The sequence below is a fragment of the Podarcis erhardii genome (assembly GCF_964252035.2).
Source record: "Podarcis erhardii genome assembly, chromosome: 15".
NCBI classification, from domain to species: domain Eukaryota; kingdom Metazoa; phylum Chordata; class Lepidosauria; order Squamata; family Lacertidae; genus Podarcis; species Podarcis erhardii.
The window spans coordinates 13184767-13207942 of NC_138505.1; the positions used below are offsets into that span (position 1 = coordinate 13184767).

General features: G+C 48.7%; 2 protein-coding genes across 2 annotated transcripts in view; one reads left to right on the plus strand and one right to left on the minus strand.

Moving 5' to 3' along the window:
- Positions 1 to 322: 322 nt before the first annotated feature.
- ZFTA (zinc finger translocation associated) lies at positions 323 to 12961 on the plus strand. Its single transcript, XM_081842938.1, has 5 exons — positions 323 to 830; positions 2283 to 2774; positions 4529 to 4918; positions 7004 to 7429; positions 8611 to 12961. The coding sequence occupies exons 1-5, from the start codon at positions 782 to 784 to the stop codon at positions 9135 to 9137; spliced, it is 1884 nt and encodes a 627-aa protein (XP_081699064.1). The 5' UTR covers positions 323 to 781; the 3' UTR covers positions 9138 to 12961.
- Positions 12962 to 14398: 1437 nt separating this feature from the next.
- Positions 14399 to 23176, minus strand: part of RTN3 (reticulon 3) — a 43915-nt gene continuing 35137 nt past the window's right edge. Inside the window, exons 6-9 of the mRNA XM_081842908.1 lie at positions 19587 to 19656; positions 18692 to 18738; positions 18012 to 18070; positions 14399 to 16919 (exon numbers count right to left, since the gene is read on the minus strand). Coding sequence (XP_081699034.1) covers positions 16874 to 16919; positions 18012 to 18070; positions 18692 to 18738; positions 19587 to 19656 — 222 coding nt within the window. The 3' untranslated portion in view covers positions 14399 to 16873. The remainder of the gene's footprint in view (positions 16920 to 18011; positions 18071 to 18691; positions 18739 to 19586; positions 19657 to 23176) is intronic.

A 23176-nucleotide genomic window follows, 5' to 3' on the forward strand; every position in this document is an offset into this window, starting at 1 on the left:
AGGATTCTTTGGTGGGCGGAATAATGTGCTTCAAATGCATGATGTATACTCAGAGGACCTGCAACAGCTAAAACACAATCGGATTGAACGGAAGGCTTGCTTGAAGGGCCAGGGACCACGGGGAAGCCCCTTCCTCTCGTCTCCCCAATTTCCCCCTCCCCCCACTTTCCAAAATCTCTCCTCCCCTTGCGCAGCAGCAGGGGGCCGCGTTAGGGACCTAGTTATGTAGGCTTAAAAAAAAATACACCTTAATATATCCATACGGATATATGGATATATATATATAGCTTAGGGGACAAAACAATACAACGAGGAAGAACCGGGTTAGGGATGCTTTGAGACACTTTTTTTTGGGAGGGGGTGTCCAGTGAATCACCCCCTCTCCTCCCCTCCCCTCTTCTTCTCTCTTCCCTCCCCCCTCAGCTGCAAAAATAGAGCACGTCCCCTTTAAATTTACCCAGGAGCCCTTAAAGGAGCCCCAGGGGCCCCGGGGGGAAAGGCATCCCCACCCTGCTAACCGGAGCCTGCCTGGCTCTGCTTCTTCTTCTTTCTCGGCCGTGGAAACGGAGCCTTGATGCAAGTCGATTAGAAGCGGTGGGGGGAGAAAAAATTGCCATTTATCCATATATATATTTATTTTAAGAAATCGGGGTTGGGGGGGAAGGGGGGGGAATATTGCAACGGATCCGAGAGAATCCACAGCGAAGCCGGGAAGGTTATTTGTGTGCATCGAGGTGGGGGGTGGAGATGAATCCCTAGGCAGGGAGGGAGGGAGCCAAGCATGGAGGAGCCCCCCAGCCTGTGCATCAAGCTCGAGCCCCAGGATCCAGGTGAGTACAAAAGGCCCCCTCTTTTTTTGGGGGGGGGAATATATGCGCGCGCCCCCCACCTCTTTTCCACGCCACCTGCTGGTCGTGTGTGAGTTGGAGAGTGGCACCCCCCGGAAAAAAAATACCTGGTCGGTGTTGGTAGGGGTGTGTTTGTTGTGGGGGGTGTTGCAAGTTTGCCCAGCTGGGCAGGGAGAAGGAAGTCGGGGGGGGGGGGCTGGTGGAGGAAGAGCGATGGCCCCTTTAAGATGCCCCCCCCTCCCCGCCTTCCTCCATCTTCCTGGGCACTTCAGTCCTGGACGGATTCCTGCCTCTCCCATTCAAAAAAATAGCGACGAGGGATTGAGCACAAAAGGAACCCGAGCTGCCAAGAATCAAATGACGTGGAAAGGGGGGAGCCCTCTCTCCCTGAAGGGGTGTTTGTGTGTCTTTGGACCTCACCCTTGAAGATCAGGAAGACTTCGGGGGAGTTTGGCTCCTCCTTTTGGGAAACCCCTCCCCCCCCCAGTTTGGACAAACCCCTCTCAGCCCCCAGCCCCCAGGTGTGGTTTTGTGGGCCTGTCTCTTTGACAGGTCCTGCTGCCCATTTGAAACCAGCCCCTTCCAATGTCGTATACAGCACCCCTCTCTTTTCCTCCGTACCCCTGTAAAGTCTGTTACTCTTGCATCGCAGGGGGTTGGACTAGATGACCCTGGTGCCCCTTCCAACCCGATGGTTCCACTACTTCATCCTTGCTTTCACAAAGTGACACAACATCTCTGCTTCCGGGCCAGCAAGTCTTGCACCACCTCTCCCCGCCACTGCTCCCGTCGTTGTGTGGCGTCCTGTCAAAAGAGTTACAGTGGTACCTCGGGTTACAGACGCTTCAGGTTACATACTCTGCTAACCCAGAAATAGTACCTCGGGTTGAGAACTTTGCTTCAGGATGAGAACAGAAATCGTGTGGTGGCGGCGCGGCGGCAGCGGGAGGCCCCATTACTTAAAGTGGTACCTCAGGCTAGGAACAGTTTCAGGTTAAGAATGGACCTCCGGAACGAATTAAGTACTTAACCCAAGGTACCACTGTACACTGTATCCTCCTTGCAGCTGGGAACCTATCTGTGTTGTTAATCCATTGCAGTGGCGTAGCGTGGGTTGTCAGCACCCGGGGCAAGGCAAGTAATTTGCGCCCCCTAACCCGTGGATTTGCGCCCCCTAACCCGTGGATTTGCCCTAACCCCAGATGTTGCGCCCGGTGCGGCCGCCCCCCCCTGCACCCCCCACGCTACGCCACTGATCCATTGTGCTAATCCTAACCGCCACCACCCTTACTCTCAGCAGCTCTTTAATTCTTTTTTTTTAAATGTCAAATAGGAAGAGGTTTCGTCGTAGGCTCCACTCATCATCATCATTGTTGTTATTATTATTATTATTATTACTACTATTATTGAAGGCGAGTGTTTGTGTCTCCCCAGAAGAGTCGCTGTTCCCAGAAGAGGCGGCCGATTCGCAAAGCAGCGGCGAGCTGCGCTCCGGACACGCCCTGCGGCCCTCTGGGAACGGCCTTGTGCGAGGGACCGCCGTCAAGGACCCCTCTGCCCTCCTCTCTGGAGGGCGCAAGTACTCGGATCACTGCGAGGAGCGGGCGTCGAGGCCCGGCAAGAGCCGCATCCCCGGGCGCGACCACCGGCGCTACTACCATGAGCACTGGAGGGCAGAGTACCTGATGGACTTCAACGCCGCCCGGCATGGCATGATTTGCATGGTCTGTGGGAGCTCCCTGGCCACCCTCAAACTCAGCACCATCAAAAGGCACATCCGCCAGAAGCACCCATACTCCCTGGCCTGGAGCGCCCACGAGAAGGAGGTCATCATGAACAGCTGGGACGCCCACCTGGGCCTCGAGGCAGAGAGCGACGGAGCCAGAGAGCACCCCAATGCGCCCGAGGCTCAGGAGGGGGGCCATGGTAGGGGGGGCGGCCTAAATTTGCGGGTTTGTGGATCATCTTAATCGTAGCCATGGATAGCCTTATCCTCCGTTCGTTCTTTAAATCATTTTTATTGATTTTCCAGTAAAGACAGGCAGTCAACATGTCCACATCATAATCTAATTAAAAACAAAAAACTAAAATAAAAAAGGTCAAATTGTGATCCACATTTTAATTATTGATTTTTCCATGCTCCCCATAGTCTGGACCTCTGAAGCATATCTCCCAATCTCCAGTCTTGCCTCCTCTCGTTGTTTTCATATTTTCCACATCCCGATCTTAACGCTTTAAAGTTCTCCATCCCTGGCTCTGCGATTCTCAGTCATGTCAAAAATCAGATATTTATGATTTATGATGCCTTATCTTCTGTTTGTTGGTCTAATCCCACCCCCCTTTTTTAATATTGTCAGAAATGGTATATTTTTCTTCCATAGTGGTAATTTTTCTTCAATGACTATATTTTTTGGCCATAAAAATTATTACTTGAACAGATGACAAAACTTTCAAAAAAAAAAAACCTGGCAACTAAATTTTTATATAGGTTTCATTCAAAAAGAAAGAGAGCTATGTTTATAGTGTTTGTTGGACTTCAGATATGAGGCACCATTTTTTCATTAAATCTTGAAAAATATTCCAAAACATTTATCATCATATCCTCCCCCCAAAAAAAATTCAACATAGATTTCTTCTTGACTTCCCGCCCCCCCCTTTCCTGATGTTTGTTTTCCACTTCTTTTTCTTAGCTGTTTTACAGTACATGTGTTTTTATTATCTAAACTTTGCTATCCTTAGTTCTTTCAGTAATCCACTGCTTATATTTCAATTCCTGCCTGCAGCTTTATGTATGGATGATACTTTGATAGATAATCCTGACAACTAAATTGCTTAACACAGTGAGAGGGTTGGACTTGCACTGTGGGGACCAATGCAACTTTTTTTTACAGTTGGATATTCCTTTCATCCTTCCTTTTTATAAAAAGAATACATTAAGTGGCCATCCCAAGCAGATAAGGAGGTTTTATTTTTATCTTTTTGTGAAGATTTTTAATTTAATTTTATAGTGTATATAAAAGTGAACAGATGAAAATTAAAAGATGAAAAGCAAAATGATAAAACAGGCATGTAGAATAAGTGCAGTTGTACACAGGTTAAAAAACACAAAGCCCAAGTAAATATTGTCGTGATCTGATTATCATAGTTCCAGATTTGCCAAGGTGGTGCCGGGGGTTGTCTTGAAAATGACGGTTCCCTTGTATATGTCATAAAGGAATGCCAAATCATATGTCTGGAGGTTCTAGGCTTGTCAAAATCTCAAATTATGTGTGATTTTTTCCATTATAGCTGTATTCCAGAGGGGATGGTACCAAGTGTTTAGCGTAATATTTTGGGCTATTTCCCCCCCTGAGTTTCAATTACTATTCAAGCTGCCACAATCATATATATAAGACCAATTCTTTTTTTTTCTTTTCTTAATTAATTTATTATTAATGTTGCAATACATATATAACATCTTTACATATTGATACATATACATTATATTTGTAAATTTACATTTCACATGTGAAATAGTGAAATATAAGACCAATTCTTCTGACATTGTAGATATCAGTAACATTAATTTTGGGCAGCAGACAATAGTTTATTTAATAATGTTCATCATCTCTGATTAAATTAGATTCCGAAAAGCAGACAAGAAGGTTCACCTGCTCTCCACCTGCCTTGCTTCTGTACAGGTGGAGAATTTCCGCTGAGTAGCAGCCGCAGGAGGCGCCGTGGCCCAGGACCCCTCTCCTCTCGTGGGGGGCGACGGCCCTCTGGCCTGGCCCTGAAAGCCTCCCCGGGAGGGGAAGAGCAGAACTTGGAGCGCTACCTGAAAGAGTCCCTGCAGAGCTGGTTCCAGTCTGAGTTCCTGATGGACTACGACCCTCAGGGCAACCGCCTCTTCTGCATGATGTGCGGCTCCTCACTGCCCAGCCTCAACTTGGACGACATCAAGAGGCACGTCATGGATGCCCACCCCAGCTCGCTTGGCTTCAGCCCCGCCGAGAAGGCCAGCATCCTGGAGACTTGGAATGCCCGGGCCGTGGTCCCGCCAGCTGAGGGCACAGGAGAGGCACCAGTGGGTGAGGCAGGCAGCGGGCAGAAGGCGGGAGGGGAGGGCGGAAGCAGAGCGCCGGAATTAGAATGATATTTCAGCAGGCCTGCAAGTGACGTGATCGTGCAGGTGGCGGGAAAGTAGATAAATACAGTCGTGCCTTGGTTGACAAACGCCTTGCGACTTGAACATTTGGGCTCCCGAACGCTGCAAACCTGGAAGGGAGTGCTCCGGTTTGCGAACGTTCTTTGGAACCCAAATGTCCAACGCGGCTTCCTGCAGCCAATCGGAAGCCGCACCTTGGTTTCCAAACATTTTGAAAGTCGAACGGGCTTCCAGAACAGATTCCATTTGACTTCCGAGGTACCACTGTAAATGGAGAATGCGGAGGGTGAAGAAACTGGTGGAAGAGGCTGTCTGAGACCTTGCGAAGGCCACATGGGATTTTGCGTGACCTTCGCAGAGCCCAGTAAGCAAGGCAGAGGGCTTGGAAATCTCTTTCTGCACCAGTTTTTCCTGCTGTGGAAATAGTTTTTAAGCCATCAGCCTTGCTTCCCGGGCTGCTGGAACCCTCAGGAAGGGTGTGGACCGCCCCAGAGCATTCCTGAGGCCCCTTCCCAGAGTCCAGGAAGGTAGGATTGGTTGTACAGAGGGGAGGTTCCAGGTATCTTCCTGACTTTACATGATTTTGTATCTGCTCATGAATCCCTGGAGCGTAAGCCCCACATAAGTTTTGGGCCTGCTGAGTTGCTTCTCTGAATCAGGCACCGTACTTAAAATCGAGGAGCTCCTGTCTGTAGCTTCTTCTTGAAGGAAATCCTGGGATACATGCTAGTGACCAAGGATAAGGGAACCTGGCGTTGTCCGTATGGTACAGAACTCCAGTTCCCAGCAGCCACAGCCAATGGTCGGGGGGAGGGCCAAACAGCAGGTGCAAACAGGAAGCTCATTCCTCCGAATCCTTGTGTAACCAGAAAGTGAGGCATCCAGCAGTCTCTTGTGGGAGGGAGAGCGGAACCAAGAGTTGCGCAAGTACAAAACAGATAAGTGAGTGCGGACTAAGCATGCTCAGTGGGCACAGAATCCTGGTGAGTGGCAAAACCCGGAAAATCAAAGATAGGCGTGCGGAATGGAGTGTCCTCAAAACGGGGATGGCTTGCGAGTAGGAAACAAACTGACTTGTGCTGCCTTGAACCTTTGGTGCATCTAGCTCAGTATTGTCTTCGCTATACATTTTAAAGCAGTATAATGCCACTTTAAACAGCCATGGCTCCCCCCCCCCCAAATCTTGGGAGTTATAGTTTGCTAAAGGTACTGAGAGTTATTGAGTGAATCCCCTTGTCACAGAGCTACACTTTCTGTCTCTTCCCGGGGAATTCTGCGAATTGTAGCACTGTGAGAGGAATAAGGGTCTCCTAACAAATCTTAGCACCCTTAACGTGTCACTGTTCCCAGAACTACAAAGGGGTGGTCGTTACTGCGGATGAATTGGATCAGAGCAGAGGATGCAAAGTGAGGCACATATAGAGGGCCAGACAAGAACCTTGGCAGTACTATGCACGGGTTCTGCTTTATGAACGAGAAACAGCGAACATTCACCTGTCCAAACATGAAGAATGGCTACCCAAACATCGCTAGACACATTGCAGATTCAGATGCTTGAACAGAGAGCATCCTCTACCTCCTTGCTTGCCGTTTGCTGGTTGGTGGAGCAATGAAGTGAGTGAGTGAGTCAGTGAGTCAGACAAATCAGAGCATTTTTTCTGTTTTTCGGTGGGAGGTCAAAATTCAAAATTAGAATTTTTCAAAAATTAGGGGGGGAAATCAAAATTGGAAATTTTCCCACAGGAAATCATTGACTCCTTATGCAAACGCTTGGCTAATGATCGATTTGCAGGGAACACTGGGAGGTCAAAATTCAAAATTAGAATTTTTCAAAAATTATAAAAAAAAATCAAAGTTAGAAATTTCCCCACTGGACTCAATGGAAATCATTGACTCCTTTTGCAAATGCTTGGCTAATGATCGATTTGCAGGGAACACTGTGTGTTCAGTAAGCAGGACCTTTGTGTAATGAAATCCGTCCTCTTGTCCCTTCCTGGATCCACCCCAGAGGCAGAGTCTGAGCCGTCCCCTCAGGACCTGACCAAGAAGGAGGTGGACCCTCCCACGTCCCCAGACCAGCCTGCTGGCGAGGACGGCTCTGAGGAGGCCGGCGCTTGGGACTCGGAAGAGAGTGGCCTTCCTGCCCCGGCCCGGGGGAGGGACCACCGCCGCTACTTCCAGGAGCACTGGCGGGTGGAGTACTTGATGGACTACAACGGGTCGCGCCACGGCCTGGTGTGCATGGTGTGTGGGAGCTCCTTGGCCACGCTCAAGATGAGCACCATCAAGAGGCACATTCAGCAGAAGCACCCGGACTCCACCCAGCTGAGCCACCACGTCAAGGCCCTCATCGTGGAGGAGTGGAACCAGAAGGTGGCCCGCCTGGCGGACGCGGAAGACTCCTTGCCCGAAACAGACGGCGAGGCAGACAAAGGTAAGGGGCAAGCGGGGTTTGAACCCCCCCCAGGTGCATTTGCTCCTGGTATAATAATAATAATAATAATAATAATAATAATAATAATACCTTTATTATTATTATTCAGCCATCTAGCCTTGGTGATTATCTAATGCTTATCAGATGAATTTCCCCTAAATTGATTTCTGAATTTTGAATTTTATTGTTATCCATGTTTTTATACTGTATTTTATGCTGCTTTTACAATTAAGTGTTTTAAATTTGTTGTTAGCCACCCTGAGCCCAGTTTTGAACCGGGAAGGGCAGGGTATAAATAAATTATTATTATTCTTTATTGGTATTGTACAACCTGTGTACAATGAAATTAAACGAGCCTCCCGCCCCCAAACACTCAATCTCTTATTGAACAACACACCACCTGGTGCAGGCCTCATTGTGACTACTTGGAGATTTCAGGCTGGAGAATTGAAAGAGATCACAAGGGTCATCTAGTGCTCCCCCTGCAATGCAGGAATCCCCCCCCCCCATTGTGGGGCTCACACCCACGACCCTGAGATTAAGAGCTTGATGCTCTGCTGACTGAGCTATCCCAGCTGCTCCAAGATGTGCCAGGGGAAAGCATTCAAAATGTGCTTGTGCTCCTGCAGGCTGAAGCTGTACAGTCCCGCCTCTGGATCCTACTCCGCGATTTCTGCCTTGTTTTTCGGCGTGAATATGCTTCCTCTGAGATAACGATAAAAAATAGGTTAGATAGGCAAACTAAACCCTCCAGATGTTTTGGGACTACAACTCCCATCATGCCTAGGTAACGGGACCAGTGGTCAGGGATGATGGGAATTGTATTCCCAAAACATCTGGAGGGCCGAGTTTACCTATGCTTGGGTTAGATTATCATAAAAAATGGGTGGGGCTCTTTCATGGAGGGCAGTATAGTAGCAGGGCTGTTAACAAGAAAGCTGAAAGACACGGCACATAAGGAAAAGGGATTGAGGAGGGAGGAGGAAAAAGATAGCACTTGGACTCCCAGCTTGGTGGTTTCCCAGGTAGTTTATTTCACAGTTCAGCATACGGTTTAATAATAGTAATAGTGATAATAATTAAATATAAATATATAAATACGACAGTCCTAAGTTGCAGAGATATTTGATTACTCCTGGCTGGACTGTGATCTCCCCGCTGTTGTTCTTCTATTCCTCCAGTGGAATCTCAGCAGGCTTGCAACCCCCCTTTGTCCCCTGAGGAATCTCAAGAGGGCGGGACAATGCCTGCAGGAGAGAAAGAAGATGAGGAAGAGGCCCCTGCAGCAGGAAGACTAGCTCCCTCTCAGCAATCCTCGGAGGCTGCGTCTTCGCTGGCCAGTGCCCCGTCCCGGCGGGGTCAGCGCCGGAACTACCAGCCGCGCTGGCGGGTAGAGTACCTGATGGATTACGACGAGCAGCGGCACGGGCTAGTGTGTATGGTGTGCGGGGGCACGTTGGCGACCCTTAAAGTCAGCACCATCAAGCGGCACATCCTTCAGGTCCACCGGTTCTCCCTGGAGTTCACGGCGCTGGAGAAACAGACCATCCTCGATGCTTACGCCGAAAACTGGCCGGCTCAGAATCCCAGGCACCTGGGCACACAAACCTCCCCCAGCCCAGACTCTGAGCCTGCTGACGTTAAGCCAAGTGTCCAAGGTGCAGGGAAAATGGGGTTTGGTTACAATTTGCCGGTATGTACGGTGTAGCCCGCGGATGTGGACTGCCCTCGTGGTGGCAGGGTAGACTCCGTTGACCGACGAACTCAACTTGTTTGTTTTCCTCCCCACCCCTTCCTCCTATGGATGGCGGAATTCCCTTTTGGAATTCTCAGGTTTCAGAATTCTGCGACTGGAATCGGATAGTGCAGAATTCTGCAACTAGAAGCGAATTATGCAGACGCCGGGGAAGTCTTGTTTTGCTTTGTCTTTGTTTCTCTCTCTGCACAGCATCCATTTTGATTTGCATGTTCTGTTCTAGTGACAAAGGGTTTCTTAAAGGTGTTTTCACCCCCCCACCCCAAAGCCCCTTTTCTTTGCACCTGAATTTTTTGTGCTCCCAACTATTTTGGTAAGGTTTCGGAAAGGTTGGCGGGGGGGAAGCTTCGGTATTTTCTGAAGAGAGGAAGGTCTGTAAGAGCACTGTCACAGGGGGCAAGTGCACTTAATCGAGCCCCGAGGCCTGGAGGTTTCTGTGGGAAGCAAAGTTGCTGCTGCTATAAGGTGGGGCACCTATTTTTTTCAGCCTGAGGGCCGCCTTCCCTTGTAGGGGTGTTTGGCAGTGGTGGGCGGAGCCAGAGCCAAAAATGGGAGGAGCAACACAGGTAAATGCTTCCTGAGGTTCTCCCACCCTGCTCCAAGGCATTAAGGGCCAGGTGGTTTGATAGCTACGCCTCACCTTCTGGTCTGGGAGGCTGTTTGGGCCAGGTCTCAGCTGAGCCACATCCAGCTATCCTACGTGTGAAATAGATGACATGAGACGTGGTGGACGTAAATTTGTCATTCGGCCAGAGGAGGGTTCGCAGTTGCCAGAACCCTGCTGTGCCCTGGTTTGGTTTTTTTTGCAAGCCACCCACCCCAAGCAGGTAATCATTGGCACTTTGTGGCCTGTTCCTTTATCCACACGGTCACTTGACGCCATTGCAACACCAAGCGGTTGACGGGTAGCTGCCCACTGTGACCTGCCCACAGGTAGGTGGGTGGTAAGATCCAGTTCCTCCCTCGCAAGCTGTGCCACGAATAATGCCCATGTCCTCTACAAGTGCCTAGGCCCCGAATTGTGGCTGTGCATCATATAGCCGAAGGGTGAACAAATTACGGCCCTTGCCCCCATCCCATCCCTAGAATATTGCAGAACTCCTAGTAAGAGGCCTTCCTGCTTGATGCAGCATAGGCCATACTTAATATACCATGTTAAAATATTTGAAACGAGGAGTTGGGCTTGTTGTGAGCATTTCCCCTGCAATTGCACTTAAGATGGCCATTTTGGACTCTCAGATGAATTGAGCAACTCAGCACTTCCTGGATTGTACTATGCCAGGTTCTGGGGCGGGGGTGGGAACCCTGCTACATAGGAAAATGCTAGGTTGAATCTGTCATGTGCTAACTTTCTACATGCGGGGAGGTCTCCCCCCCTCGATTCTACCTACAATGGAACAGTCCAGAAAAGTGTCACGTTGAGGAGCTGCTGACGGCGTCCCTATATCCTAATTTGCATTTATAGCGTTCTGTCATTGGGTTTTAATTTTGACCCATGTCTTTCCAAGTCCCTACACCTAAAAGCTCTTACTCTGGTCTAAGTGAATTAGGAGGACGTGGACTACTTTATTTGCTGTTGGTCTTCCTCGTAAAAAGATGTGAATTGACATAGGACACTTACCTTTTCCCGGTCTGTTTGCTCCCAGTGAACAGGTGCTGAGCAAGTTTCAGTAGCCAAGGACCCAAATTCAACCCCCAGCACCTGCAGGTAGGACTGGGAGAGAACCCAGAACCCTGGAGAGCTGCTGCCAATCAGTGTAGACAGCACTGAGCTAGATGGACCCAAAGGTCTAACTCTGTATAAAGCAGCTTCCTGTGATCAAGGGGTATTTACCCCTTTCCAAATGCAATCCCACTTCAAAACAAACAGCTGCATCTGTAGGTCTCAAGAGGACGATGTATGCTCTACCCAAATTTATCTGTCTAAAAAGCTTAGAATTATGCAAGATGTGGGGTGTTTGCCATGCTTGGCCTACTCAGAAGAGACCCATTGAAGTTTACAGACATAACTAACTTTGTTAATTTTGGTGGGTCTGCTCTGTGTAAGGACAACACTTGGGTTTTCCCAAAATGGATTTTATTTTTATTTTTTAAAAAACAACAGCACTATTTGTAGCAGAACTGCCAGAAAAGGGTTAGATCAGGGTTTCTCCAGCTGTTTTCGGACTACAATTCCCATCATCCCTGACCACTGGTCCTGCTAGCTAGAGATGATGGGAGCTGCAGTCCAAAAACAGCTGGAGACCCAAGTTTGGGAAACCCTAGGTTAGATGAGGGAACGCGGGTGGTGCTGTGGGTTAAACCACAGAGCCTAGGACTTGCCATCAGAAGGTCGGCGGTTCAAATCCCTGCAATGGAGTGAGCTCCCGTTGCTTGGTCCCTGCTCCTGCCAACCTAGCAGTTCGAAAGCATGTCAAAGTGCAAGTAGATAAATAGGTACCACTCTGGTGGGAAGGTAAACGGTGTTTCCGTGCGCTGCTCTGGTTCGCCAGAAGCGGCTTAGTTATGCTGGCCACGACCCGGAAGCTGTATGCCGGCTCCCTCGGCCAATAAAGCGAGATGAGCGCTGCAACCCCAGAGTCAGTCACGACTGGACCTAATGGTCAGAGGTCCCTTTATCTTTTTAGGTTAGATGGAATTAGGAGACTAAAGAAATGGGGTTGGTAAACCTTTTGCACTTTGCCTTCCGGCAGCGGGGACCCTAGTTCAGTGGCAGAGAATCTGCTTGGCATGCAGAAAATCCCAGATTTAATCTCTGGCGTTTCCAGGCAGGACTGAGAGACACCTTGCCCAAAAAACTTAACCATTGCTTCCAGTCAGTGTCGGGAATTCTGAGCAAGATAGACCAATGGTTTGATTTGGAGCTTCCTGTTTTATAAATAGACCCTTTAACTCAAGAGGCATGAGGACTGGAATCTTCACTATCTTTTTAGGGAAATGCGGTTGCTCAGTGATGGAACACCTGCTTTCCATTTGGAATATTGTAGGTTCATTCTCCACCATAAAGGGGCTGGGAAAGATCTGTGCTCCAGACTGAAGAGGGTCTGTGGTTGAGATGGGCAGCTCTAGGCCAAAGGAACAGCCTGATTTCAGCTGTGTTATGCTGGTTGAGTTGCTGAGCCTCTGCCCTGCACAGGCCATGTGTCCAGAGTTAGTGGTGACCAGATGCGTTAGAAATAAATGAGGGCTAGAAACTGAATTTAAAAAGAGCCTACAGCCATATATCAAAAAAAGCAGGGACAAGAAAAGCCGCACTTACAATCCAATTTGCTGATCCTTGCTGGAAATTAGAGCCAGAGAATTGGAAGGGACCACGAGGATCATCTAGTCCAACCCCCTGCAATGCAGGAATCTTTTGCCCAACGTGGGCCTCGAACCCACAACCCCGAGATGAAGAGTCTCATGCTCTACTTTAATTCCATTTAAAGGAATGTCCCCCCCCTTTGCAGAGTTCCTTCCCCCCACCCAAGGTGAAAGTAGGAGTCACATTTTTTGCACAGCTGTTCTCCTTCAATCCCATCTTTCTGAATCAATAGCTTGGTCCTTTTTGTAGCTATCCTTGTGAAACGTGAACTCCGAGGTAAAATTTCAATAATGCCCGTTATGACCTTGTGACTGTATTGGAACCTCATCCGTGTCTCTTGTGAAAAGGTGTTTTGCATTAATATGGAGGGTTTTTAAAAAATATTATATAAATATATATATATAAGCACTAAGTTTTGTAAAACAGGTTATGTCAATAAATCCTTAAAAAATGATGCTATTTTAAAATGCAACCTAAGGCTCTGGGCTGGCTGTTTGTTTTTAATTAAAACCTGGGATGCCTTTTAGATTTTAATATTTTCCTCGATTAAGAACAGGGGTTCCTAAACTGTGGTCTTTGGACCATCAGCAGTCTGCAAGATTTGTTCGGGTGGCCTGCATCGTCTGTAAAACACAATTACAAATCGCAGAGCACATTACAGTGGCTGCAATAGGCAGAAAAAAAACATCTTTAAAGACAATCAGACATTTTCAAGTGGTCTGTGAGAAAAATAATGGGAACCAATGTAAAGCTTTTTTGGGGGGTGAGAGGGACCTGTGTACTTCTGCTTGTTGCCATCTCCTACTCTCATCAACCTCTGCCAGCACAGCCAATCTTCAGGGGTGATGGGAGTTGGTGGCAGACAACAAGTGGCAGGCCCCAGCCCCCCACCGCCCCAAGCTTGGTTCAGGTACAGATTGTTCACCTTCTGGCAATACATTGAAATTAAAACACTGGGTTGGGAGATGGGAGTCCCTACCAGGGTGGGGAAGGCTGGGCTATGCAGTACAGGGGAACCTCGGTTGTCGAACGCAATCCGTTCCAGAAGACCGTTTGACTTCCAATATGTTCGACAGCTGAGGCGCAAAGGGCTGTCGGCAATTTCCATTGAGAAAATTGAAAAACAGGCAGTGGAAGCCGTTCGACTTCCGAGGCGCGTTTGAAAACGAAAGCAATTACTTCCGGGTTTTCGGCGTTCAGCTTCCAAGGTTCCACTGTACTGGCTGAGATGCAGCAGCGCATCCAAGTCCTTATGAGGCCACTTCAGGCGGTTCAAGCCTTCACAAGCCATTCTGTGCCGTTTCACTCATCGAATTGTAGAGTTGGAAGGGACCCTAAGGGTCCTCTAGTCCAACCCCACTGCAAATGCAGGGATCTCAGTCATTGGAAGGATGCCAAAAGGCAGGTGGGTACGTGTGGCTCAGCATTGCTTGCTGATCATCCCAGGCCCATTAGCCATGCTTCCTAGGGCTGATAGGAGCTGCAGCTCAGGAACATCTCTAGAGGAACAGTTCCCCAACAAACCATCTAAAGCAGGCATAGGCAAACTCGGCCCTCCAGATGTTTTGGGACTACAACTCCCATCATCCCCGAGCACTGTTCCTGTTAGCTAGGGATGATGGGAATTGTAGTCCTAAAACATCTGGAGGGCTGAGTTTGCCTATCCCTGATCTAAAACAAGTATCCTTACTACTAATCAGAACAGACCCACTGCAATGAATGAACTTGCATTAGTCGTGACCATCAATTTCAACGGGTCGACTCTCAGTAGGACTTGGCTGTTGTTATGCTTACCCTGGAAATATAATGGGTGGCAGCCGACTGAATGTTACTCAGAGTAGAGCCATTGAAATTAATGGGACCCTGGTCACGTTCATTAATTTACTTGCAAGAACTTAAGACGACAAGGTTTCTTGGAGTTTGTACATGTTGTGCTCTTTTTATTAACACCACATCAAATTGCATTTATCCAGTCCTCTTCCGAACCTCACGCCAGGTTTCCTCCTGTACCCAAACTGGCACTACCATACTTTTAGAATGCTGCACACACTGTACACAATAAACGCACACAAACGCAAAAGAGCTTCATTAGTAGTTTTTGTCGTTTTCTCCACCTACGTACAACTTTCTCTTTTTTTTGTTTCGTTTTTTTAAAAAGCCTGCCGGGCACAAAGAGGTCGGTTCACGGTATTCAAACACAGCAGTTAACAGAACAGATGGAAGAGCTGAGCCAAAGGCTTCCAGTGCAGAGACGAGGTCTTCGAAGGGGGTGGGAGTGGAGAGAAGAGGAGTCAGGACAAGACAGTGCAAGATGCCTACTCAGGCTGGGCTGGGGAGTGGGGAGTGCAGAAGCACATCAGACACTCATGCACCTCTCACTAAGATCTGCTGCTCCTATTCCACCTAAAAGAGACACACACACAGCTCAAATTGCTTGGGTCTTTAAAAAAAAAAAGCCAATGAAACTATTTGTTGGATTGATTTATGGTCCTATCATCTCTTTGCCAGACTTGCGTACGGCAGGGCCCTGTGGGTGCATGCCCTCCAGGAGCTCTGCACCAAGGTCTGCAAAGCAAGGAAAGAGTGGGAACAGGCAATACGGGGCTGGGCGACAGCAGCCATTTTTGCGCGTCCAAAAAGCAGCAGCCTGATGCTCTGCTCACGCCTATTTTCAGCACCACCTTCCAGCTGTTCTGTTTACAACAGGAAAGGTAGCGGCTGAGGAAACGCAGCTGGACAAGCCGGAGGGATGACCAATCCTGGGAAGTTCCCTGGGGCCAAGGGCAGCACAGGCTCACCTTCTTTGGATTTGTTAAGAAATATGTTGCCCTTCCCCAACTACCTTCCACTTGAGATCCATCAGCCTAGTGGGGGGAAAGGTGGTCCCTTTCATTTTAGCTGCCAACTCGACTCTTTCCCTCCTCGCTCAGCCTTGGGCAGCAGGTGGGCTCCCTTTGGCCAACCTGAATTTCAAATTTATCCCCACCTGTCCAGCTGTGCATGGTCCCATCTTTCATCCGAAAGCAGCTGCACCACCAATTTAGCAGTGCCCGCCGGGGGGAATGGGCTTAACTTGGTGCAGACCGCCAGAGGGGGGAGTCCGACCGCAGTTGGCAGCTGTGGGTGATAAACCATCACGGAATCATGGAAGATTTGCTTCCCAACAAGGAAACCTTTGAAAACCCAAAACAAAAAAATGTCTTTTAAAAAACTGTAAGACTCTTCAAAGACAACCCTCCAGTCCCAAACATCTTTCTAAAACTGTAAACACACATGACGTAGCTTGTGAGAGAGGGACCCCAAACTCTAGCCCTGAAACTGCTGTCCTTGAAAACTGCAGCTCCTCGCCAGCCCAAAGGTGGGTGGGACGGAGGGGGAGGGGAGGACAAAGATCAGGCTCAAGGTGTGTCAGTGCTCTGCAACTCAGCCCCTGCCCCCGGTCCTAGACTGGAAGTAAAGTGACTGGGGCATCACATGCAGAACTCTCGGTTTTTCGCCAGCTTGAGTTTTGCTTTTTACAGCAAAGTGTACAGCAGTTACAGACATTTTCATTTAAGAGTAAGGGGTAGGGGAAGTAATCTTAATCAGGGTGGGGTAAGGAACTGATTTCTGTGGCTGGGGATGGTGGTAAGGAAGGCAGAAGATGAACCAGACTAAAAGAGAACTGATGTCATTAAGGGAGACGGGGGTGGAGAATTCCCCTTTCCATCAGTGAGGGTACATGTGCTGGGGGTGGGAGATAAGTACTGGCTGGGTACTTTTTGAAGCTTCCTTAAGCTTGCCCTCTTCATTCAGGCCAGTTAGTCCATGGCAGAAAGATGGGTGAGCCTGGTAAGAGACACTGCCTTAATGGAACTAGGGAACATTGCACTTGAAGCAAATCCTGCCATTTTAAGGAGGCCAGGCGGGGAGGAGGGGGGGAATAGAGAACAAGGAAGAAGAGAGGAACAGACTAGCTTCACCTTGCAGCCTACCAAAGCTGGTTTTAGAAATGCTAATGTCCCGCTGAGCAGAGAGCACATCTCTTAACATGAAAAGGAACACCCATTTTTGATGGCTTACTATAATGTTCCATCCAAGACAGGACACCAGAGCTGCTTTAGAGCCAAAGGGTGCCCCCTCCCCTCTTTTAAACTTCTGACACCAGTTCGTGTTTAGTCCAGTGCATTCTGAACCCAGTGTTTAGGCTTTGGGGAGGGGTTGGATTTTTTAAAATCTTTTTTTTATATATATAAAAAAACATAATCAGTAAGCTTGGAATGCACACATCAAGCTGATTCGGCATGTTCCTTCATAGGTACAAGTAACAATGGTTATAACTATGACACAGGGGGTATTTTTTGTTTCATTTTAGTTAACAGCTGAGTCCTGGCTCCTTGCAAGGTTATTCTGCCTTTTTCTTCACAACTCCAGGAAGCTTTGCTTGAATCCTGTTGGGGGGGGGGGGGAGAGAGAAAGAGAGAAGAGGTGGGATTAGGTGCTGGGGGCACAGGAATAACAATTATGTTTGTGTCATTTTAAGTCCTGGTATTAGATAAAGTGACCAATGTCACACTTCTCAATATGGTATGAAATGACATGATGCTAACAGAAAGCAAATCTGGATCTGGTCAGGGCCTGGATGGGCGACAAATACAAGGCACGCCATCCTGAGTTTTACTGAATAAAGGTGAGGTATAAATAACAAAACACACTCAAATTCACATAAGTCATCTCTCAAAAATGGACAGAAGATAGACCTTGCCAGTTGCATCTATTTGATGATGAATCAAGTGTTCTGGATTAGCTCCCATCCAGCCTTCGTGCCTTTGTTAGAGAGGCATCATGAGCACTAGAAGCATCCTCAGTGCCCCAAAATGGAATTCCTTGCTAGCCTTGCTAGGTTAAACATGACTACCACATGCAGGCAGCATTAAACTGATCTCGATGATGGCTGTCTAAATAATGCAAGCTGGTTGTGTGTACAGGGGCTTGTCCCTCTGGACTGGCAAAAGCCCTTTTATGTCTTGAAAGGTGAACTGTTCCAACTGCAAGACAGCCAAAAGAGGCTCAAAGATGAAAGCAAAGCGTAATACCACACCTGTAAGGAATTTCTTACTTAAGGCTGACCGGTAACCAGATGCCTACAATTTCTGACTGGCTTTGCTCTCCAAACTAATGTTCTCCTGCCATTAATTTGACTGGTTTTTAAAAGTGACAAATACAATAATAATTAAACAAACAATAACATAACCAAAGAACAAATAACACTGTCCAACACTGTCAAGGACCAAGCTAAGTCACCCTACAGTCTGATGAGCAGCAGCCAGGAAAGGGTGGGTGATTTGCTGCTTTGGCCCCAATTATTAATTATCTTTAATTGCCCCCCCTCCAAGGTCCCAGGGCAGGTTACAACAAAGATGGCCCCCCCCCCCAGCCTTACCCTCCCATCTGAAGTCTGGCTGCTCACCACACTTCCCAGAGGGCTGCACATGGCAAGAGTCAAAATACTGAAGCCTGCCAATAACTCTGATGGGACTTACTTTGTTACAACTGACTTGATCTGCTCCCGGGCAATCCCAACGTAATGGTCAATCTGAGTCTAGGAACAAAAAAACCAAAAGTAATTAGAAGAGGTGTATGGGAACCAACTTGCACAAGACCACTGTGAATTTCTAACCAGGGCTGCCATGTGCAACTGTGCTCTTACACAAAGGGCATCTCACACCCCCCCCCCAGCATAACCTCTCTCTCTCTCTTTTGATAGGTAACTGCACCTGCCCAGATGTTGCTAGAACAGCCTTTGCCAACCTGGTGTCCTCCAGATGTTGGAACTACAACTCCCACCAGCCCCTGCCTGTATGGCCTGTTGGGCAAAACATATTGAAGGCGCTAGGTTGACAGAGGCTCTGCTAGATTATATTGGATATAGTGCATAACTGTAATTGTGCTCGCTGAATGAACGTTTTCGTAGCTCCAAGTTCTATTATGGAAAACACTCAGGTCTTTTTTTTATATAAATAGTATACAGGATAAATTCTGTTCATGCCTGCTCTGTGGAAAGCCCCTGACCAAAGAAACATGGCACCAAAATAAATATCATCTCTCATCCAAAGATGGGCCCACTGTTCCACACTGCCTAACCCCACCCCCGCCCCCTGAGCACCAGTCAAGCAGCCCGCTGTGGACCAGACAACACAAGCTCACATTCCAGGTTACCCACCTTGTATTTCTCATAAACGACAGGGACGCTGAAAACCAGCAACTCCGCTGAAACGACACAAAGGCAAGTCACAGGTCACCAAGGCAGGCAAGATGGGTCACACAACTGGGGCAGGCTGATCAGATGGGCTGCATAGTGCAAGGGCAGCCATGATGGAATCTGGAGGTTTCACTCTTTTGAGTTTCGCTGTGCCTGTGACCCTGGCTGACCCAGGCCTTAAAAATGGGACAGCGCATGAGTGACCAAAAACAATTGCAGCTCAGTGGTGGAGGAGCATCTGTTCTGTTTGCAGAAGGTGCCAGGTTCCACCTCTGGCATCTCCAGGTAGGGCTGGCGAAGAAAGACCCTGCCTGAGACCCTGGAGAGCCACTGCCAGCCAGTGTAGACAATACTGAGCTAGATGGACCAAGGGTCTAACTCAGTTCACAGCACCTTCTTATGTTCTTCCTATGAGACATGCCTGTTCCTCAAGACACAGGCAGCCTTTGAAATCTGTATTAATTTGGTGGAATTATGGAATTAATTATGGAATTATGGAACTCTCTGCCACAAGATATGTCAATGGCCACTGACAGACCTCTCCTCTCCTCCGTGAATTTGTCCAATCCTCTTTTAGAGCTAGGTTAGACTCTTTATCAGTCACAACCAGAGGGAATCTGCCAACGAAAACCAGTTGCTGGTGGGCAAATGGGAGGATATTGGCCCTCACATCCTGCCCTTGGGCTCCCTGGAAGCATCTTGCTGTTCGCTGTATGAAACAAGATCCTGGTTTGGCTGGACCTAGAGTATGACTCCACAGGGCAAATGCTTTAAGATTTCCCTGGTCAAATATAACTGCAGATTGGTGAGGGGCCAGGCTGCCGATGCCACGGCATCTATCGTTACTGCGTCTTACCAAGGATAAGGAGGGTGATCCCGTTGAAGATGGCACCAACGTACGTCATCAGCCACATGACAACTGCCAGCTGCAGGCAAAACAGGATGGCACACTGTTAGCAAAAACCCGAGGCTGTTTATAGTATCAATGCATCAGTAAGGCCACGCTGGAGCACGGGATCCTGTGAAGTTGTCCTCTTTGACCTCCCTGGACCAGCCTGCTTGCTGTGGTGCCCCATTTATTAGGACAGCTGCAGAAACTGATGTAGATGGCTGTGCCTACCTGGATTTCGGTGGTCATTCCCACAATGACTCCCCCTCTCTGCCCCTTAGCCTTCATTCCCATTCAAAGCGGAGCATTTGCTTATGCCAATCCCTTGTTACTTTTCCCTCTCTTATTTCACCCTACTCTTTCACTCTGCCTTTTCTTTCAAGGTTCAAAAAAGGTGGCCACTCGCCACAGGAGAGCGCATCTTTTTGCAAGAGGGCTGTGGCGGGGGGGGGGGTTTCTACCATTTCCTGAGCCTAGAAAAGGACAGGAACTCTTCCAAATTCTACACTGACCTCAGATTAACTACAAAAGCGGAATTCAGTCTCGCTGCATTCCAGTGGGTCCTGACTCAGCGTGGCATTGCTACCCATCTCTGGGCTCATGGTGAGACCTTCCTGCTTTAAGTTTCAGAGAAAACAAGCACACGTCCTTCCTCCTCAGCTCAAAGCAACAGGCACTCCAATGACACTGTGGCGGGAGCTGTCCCCTGCTCTGTAGCCAGTGTTAGAAACTCAAATATATATAAGCTAGCGCCCAATAGTTCCTTAAACCAAGGTTAGCTACAAAAACAGAATGTCTAGTTGCCATTTTTGAGCAAGATAGCTCTAAAGTCTTATTTTTCAAATGATGGACCGACTGTGATTGATTCTCAGCAAAACATCTGGTTAGTTCAGATGACAGCCTTGAGCTAGGTTAAGAACCATGAGAACTTAAAAGAAGAAAAGTCACTTGATCCATTGGCCTGTTCCAACCTCTTTTTCTTAAGGGTGACTGCTCCTGTTCTGGCTGCACAGAAAAAGCATTTGGATTCCTGAAATTCATTCAGATTGTGCAGATAAAATATAACTGATAGAATTCTACAGGAATGGAGTATTAGTGTATGAAAACACTCCAGATCCTAAAGATCTCTAGGCATGCACCTCCAGATGGTGGGTGCCCAGGCATCTTCACTTGGGCACGAGTGGTTGAAAGCCAGGTGCAAAATGCGCCTGGCTAATTTCGAGCACTGTCTGTAGCACACTAAGTACAGTGGTGCCTCGCAAGACAAACGCCTCGCAAAACGAAAAACTCGCAAGACGAAAGAGTTTTCCGTTTTTGAGTCGTTCCGCAAGACGAATTTCCTTATGGGTTTGCTTCGCAAGAAGAAAGCCCATAGGGAAATCTCCGGGGACCTCTTTTAAATGCTGGCGGTGGGGAGCAAAGCCTTTCGCCCCCCCTCTGGCCTTCAGAAGAGGTCCAGGAAGGCCGGCGGGGGCCGAAAGGCTTTGCTCCCCACCGCCAGCATTTTAAAAGTGGTCCGGGATAGTAGGGAAGCGCAACCACACATTAATCAATGCTTTCCTGACAATATGGTTTTTAAAAGCCTTATGAACTTTAACCTTGCCGTACCACAAATATGCATGCCATCCAAATGCATTATCATAACCTTTAAGATCTAAGATGTCTGTGTTCTCAAGAAGTAGCCATTCCTTCAACCAGCAGAAGGCTGCTGATTCATAATAATAATAATAATAATAATTTATTATTTGTACCCCGCCCATCTGGCTGGGTTTCCCCAGCCACTCTGGGCGGCTTCCATAAAAACCAGAGATACACTAAAATATCACAGATTAAAAACTTCCCTGAACAGGGCTGCCTTAAGATGTCTTCTGAATGTCAGGTAGTTATTTATCGCTTTGACATCTGATGGGAGGGCGTTCCACAAGGCGGGTGCCACTACCGAGAAGGCCCTCTGCCTGGTTCCCTGTAGCTTTGCTTCTCGTAATGAGGGAACCGCCAGAAGGCCCTCGGCGCTGGACCTCAGCGTCCGGGCAGAACGATGGGGGTGGAGACGCTCCTTCAGGTATACTGGGCCGAGGCCGTTTAGGGCTTTAAAGGTCAACACCAGCACTTTGAATTGTGCTCGGAAACGTACTGGGAGCCAATGTAGGTCTTTCAAGACCGGTGTTATGTGGTCTCGGCGGCTGCCCCCAGTCACCAGTCTAGCTGCCGCATTCTGGATTAGTTGTAGTTTCCGAGTCACCTTCAAAGGTAGCCCCACGTAGAGCGCATTGCAGTAGTCCAAGCGGGAGATAACTAGAGCATGCACCACTCTGGCGAGACAGTCCGCGGGCAGGTAGGGTCTCAGCCTGCGTACCAGGTGGAGTTGGTAGACAGCTGCCCTGGATACAGAATTGACCTGCGCCTCCATGGACAGCTGTGAGTCCAAAATGACTCCCAGGCTGCGCACCTGGTCCTTCAGGGGCACAGTTACCCCATTCAGGACCAGGGAGTCCTCCACACCAGCCCGCCCCCTGTCCCCCAAAAACAGTACTTCTGTCTTGTCAGGATTCAACCTCAATCCATTAGCCGCCATCCATCCTCCAACCGCCTCCAGGCACTCACACAGGACCTTCACCGCCTTCACTGGTTCTGATTTGAAAGAGAGGTAGAGCTGGGTATCATCTGCATATTGATGGACACCCAGTCCAAACCCCCTGATGATCTCTCCCAGCGGCTTCATATAGATGTTAAAAAGCATGGGGGAGAGGACGGAACCCTGAGGCACCCCACAAGTGAGGGCCCAGGGGTCTGAACACTCATCCCCCACCACCACTTTCTGAACACGGCCCAGGAGGAAGGAGCGAAACCACTGTATAACAGTGCCCCCAGCTCCCAGCCCCTCTAGACGGTCCAGAAGGATGTTATGGTCGATTGTATCAAAGGCCGCTGAGAGATCCAGCAGAACTAGGAAACAGCTCTCACCTTTGTCCCTAGCTCGCCGGAGATCATCAACCAGCGCGACCAAGGCAGTTTCAGTCCCATGATGAGGCCTGAATCCCGATTGGAAGGGATCCAAATGGTCCGCATCCTCCAGGCGTGCCTGGAGTTGTTCAGCAACCACGCGCTCAATCACCTTGCCCAAGAATGGAAGATTTGAGACTGGGCGATAGTTGGCCATACTGGCCGGGTCTAAAGATGGTTTTTTAAGAAGCGGTTTGATGACCGCCTCTTTCAGCAGATCTGGGAATGCTCCCTCACAGAGGGAAGCATTCACCACCCCGCAGAGCCCATCGCCCAGCCCTTCCCGGCTTGCTTTTATTAGCCAGGATGGGCAAGGATCCAGGAGACAGGTGGTTGGTTTCACGCGTCCAAGCAGCCTGTCCACATCCTCGGGGGTAATGGATTGAAATCGATTCCATGCAACTTGACCAGACAGAGCTCTAGCACTCTCCCGCCCCAGCCCTGCTCCCACGGTGGTGTCTAGCTCCTTCCGAATATGAGTGATTTTATCTGCAAAAAACTTTGCAAAATCGTTGCAGGAGATCTTGGGGTCTTTACAAAGCCCCGGTGGTAAA

What these genes read in the sequence shown, in the direction of transcription:
- ZFTA (XM_081842938.1), top strand. Translation starts at nt 782, where the DNA reads ATGGAGGAGCCCCCCAGCCTGTGCATCAAGCTCGAGCCCCAGGATCCA. An exon ending in GCTCGAGCCCCAGGATCCAG is followed by an intron (nt 831 to 2,282) that starts GTGAGTACAAAA and finishes GTGTCTCCCCAG; the next exon opens with AAGAGTCGCTGTTCCCAGAA. An exon ending in GGCTCAGGAGGGGGGCCATG is followed by an intron (nt 2,775 to 4,528) that starts GTAGGGGGGGCG and finishes GCTTCTGTACAG; the next exon opens with GTGGAGAATTTCCGCTGAGT.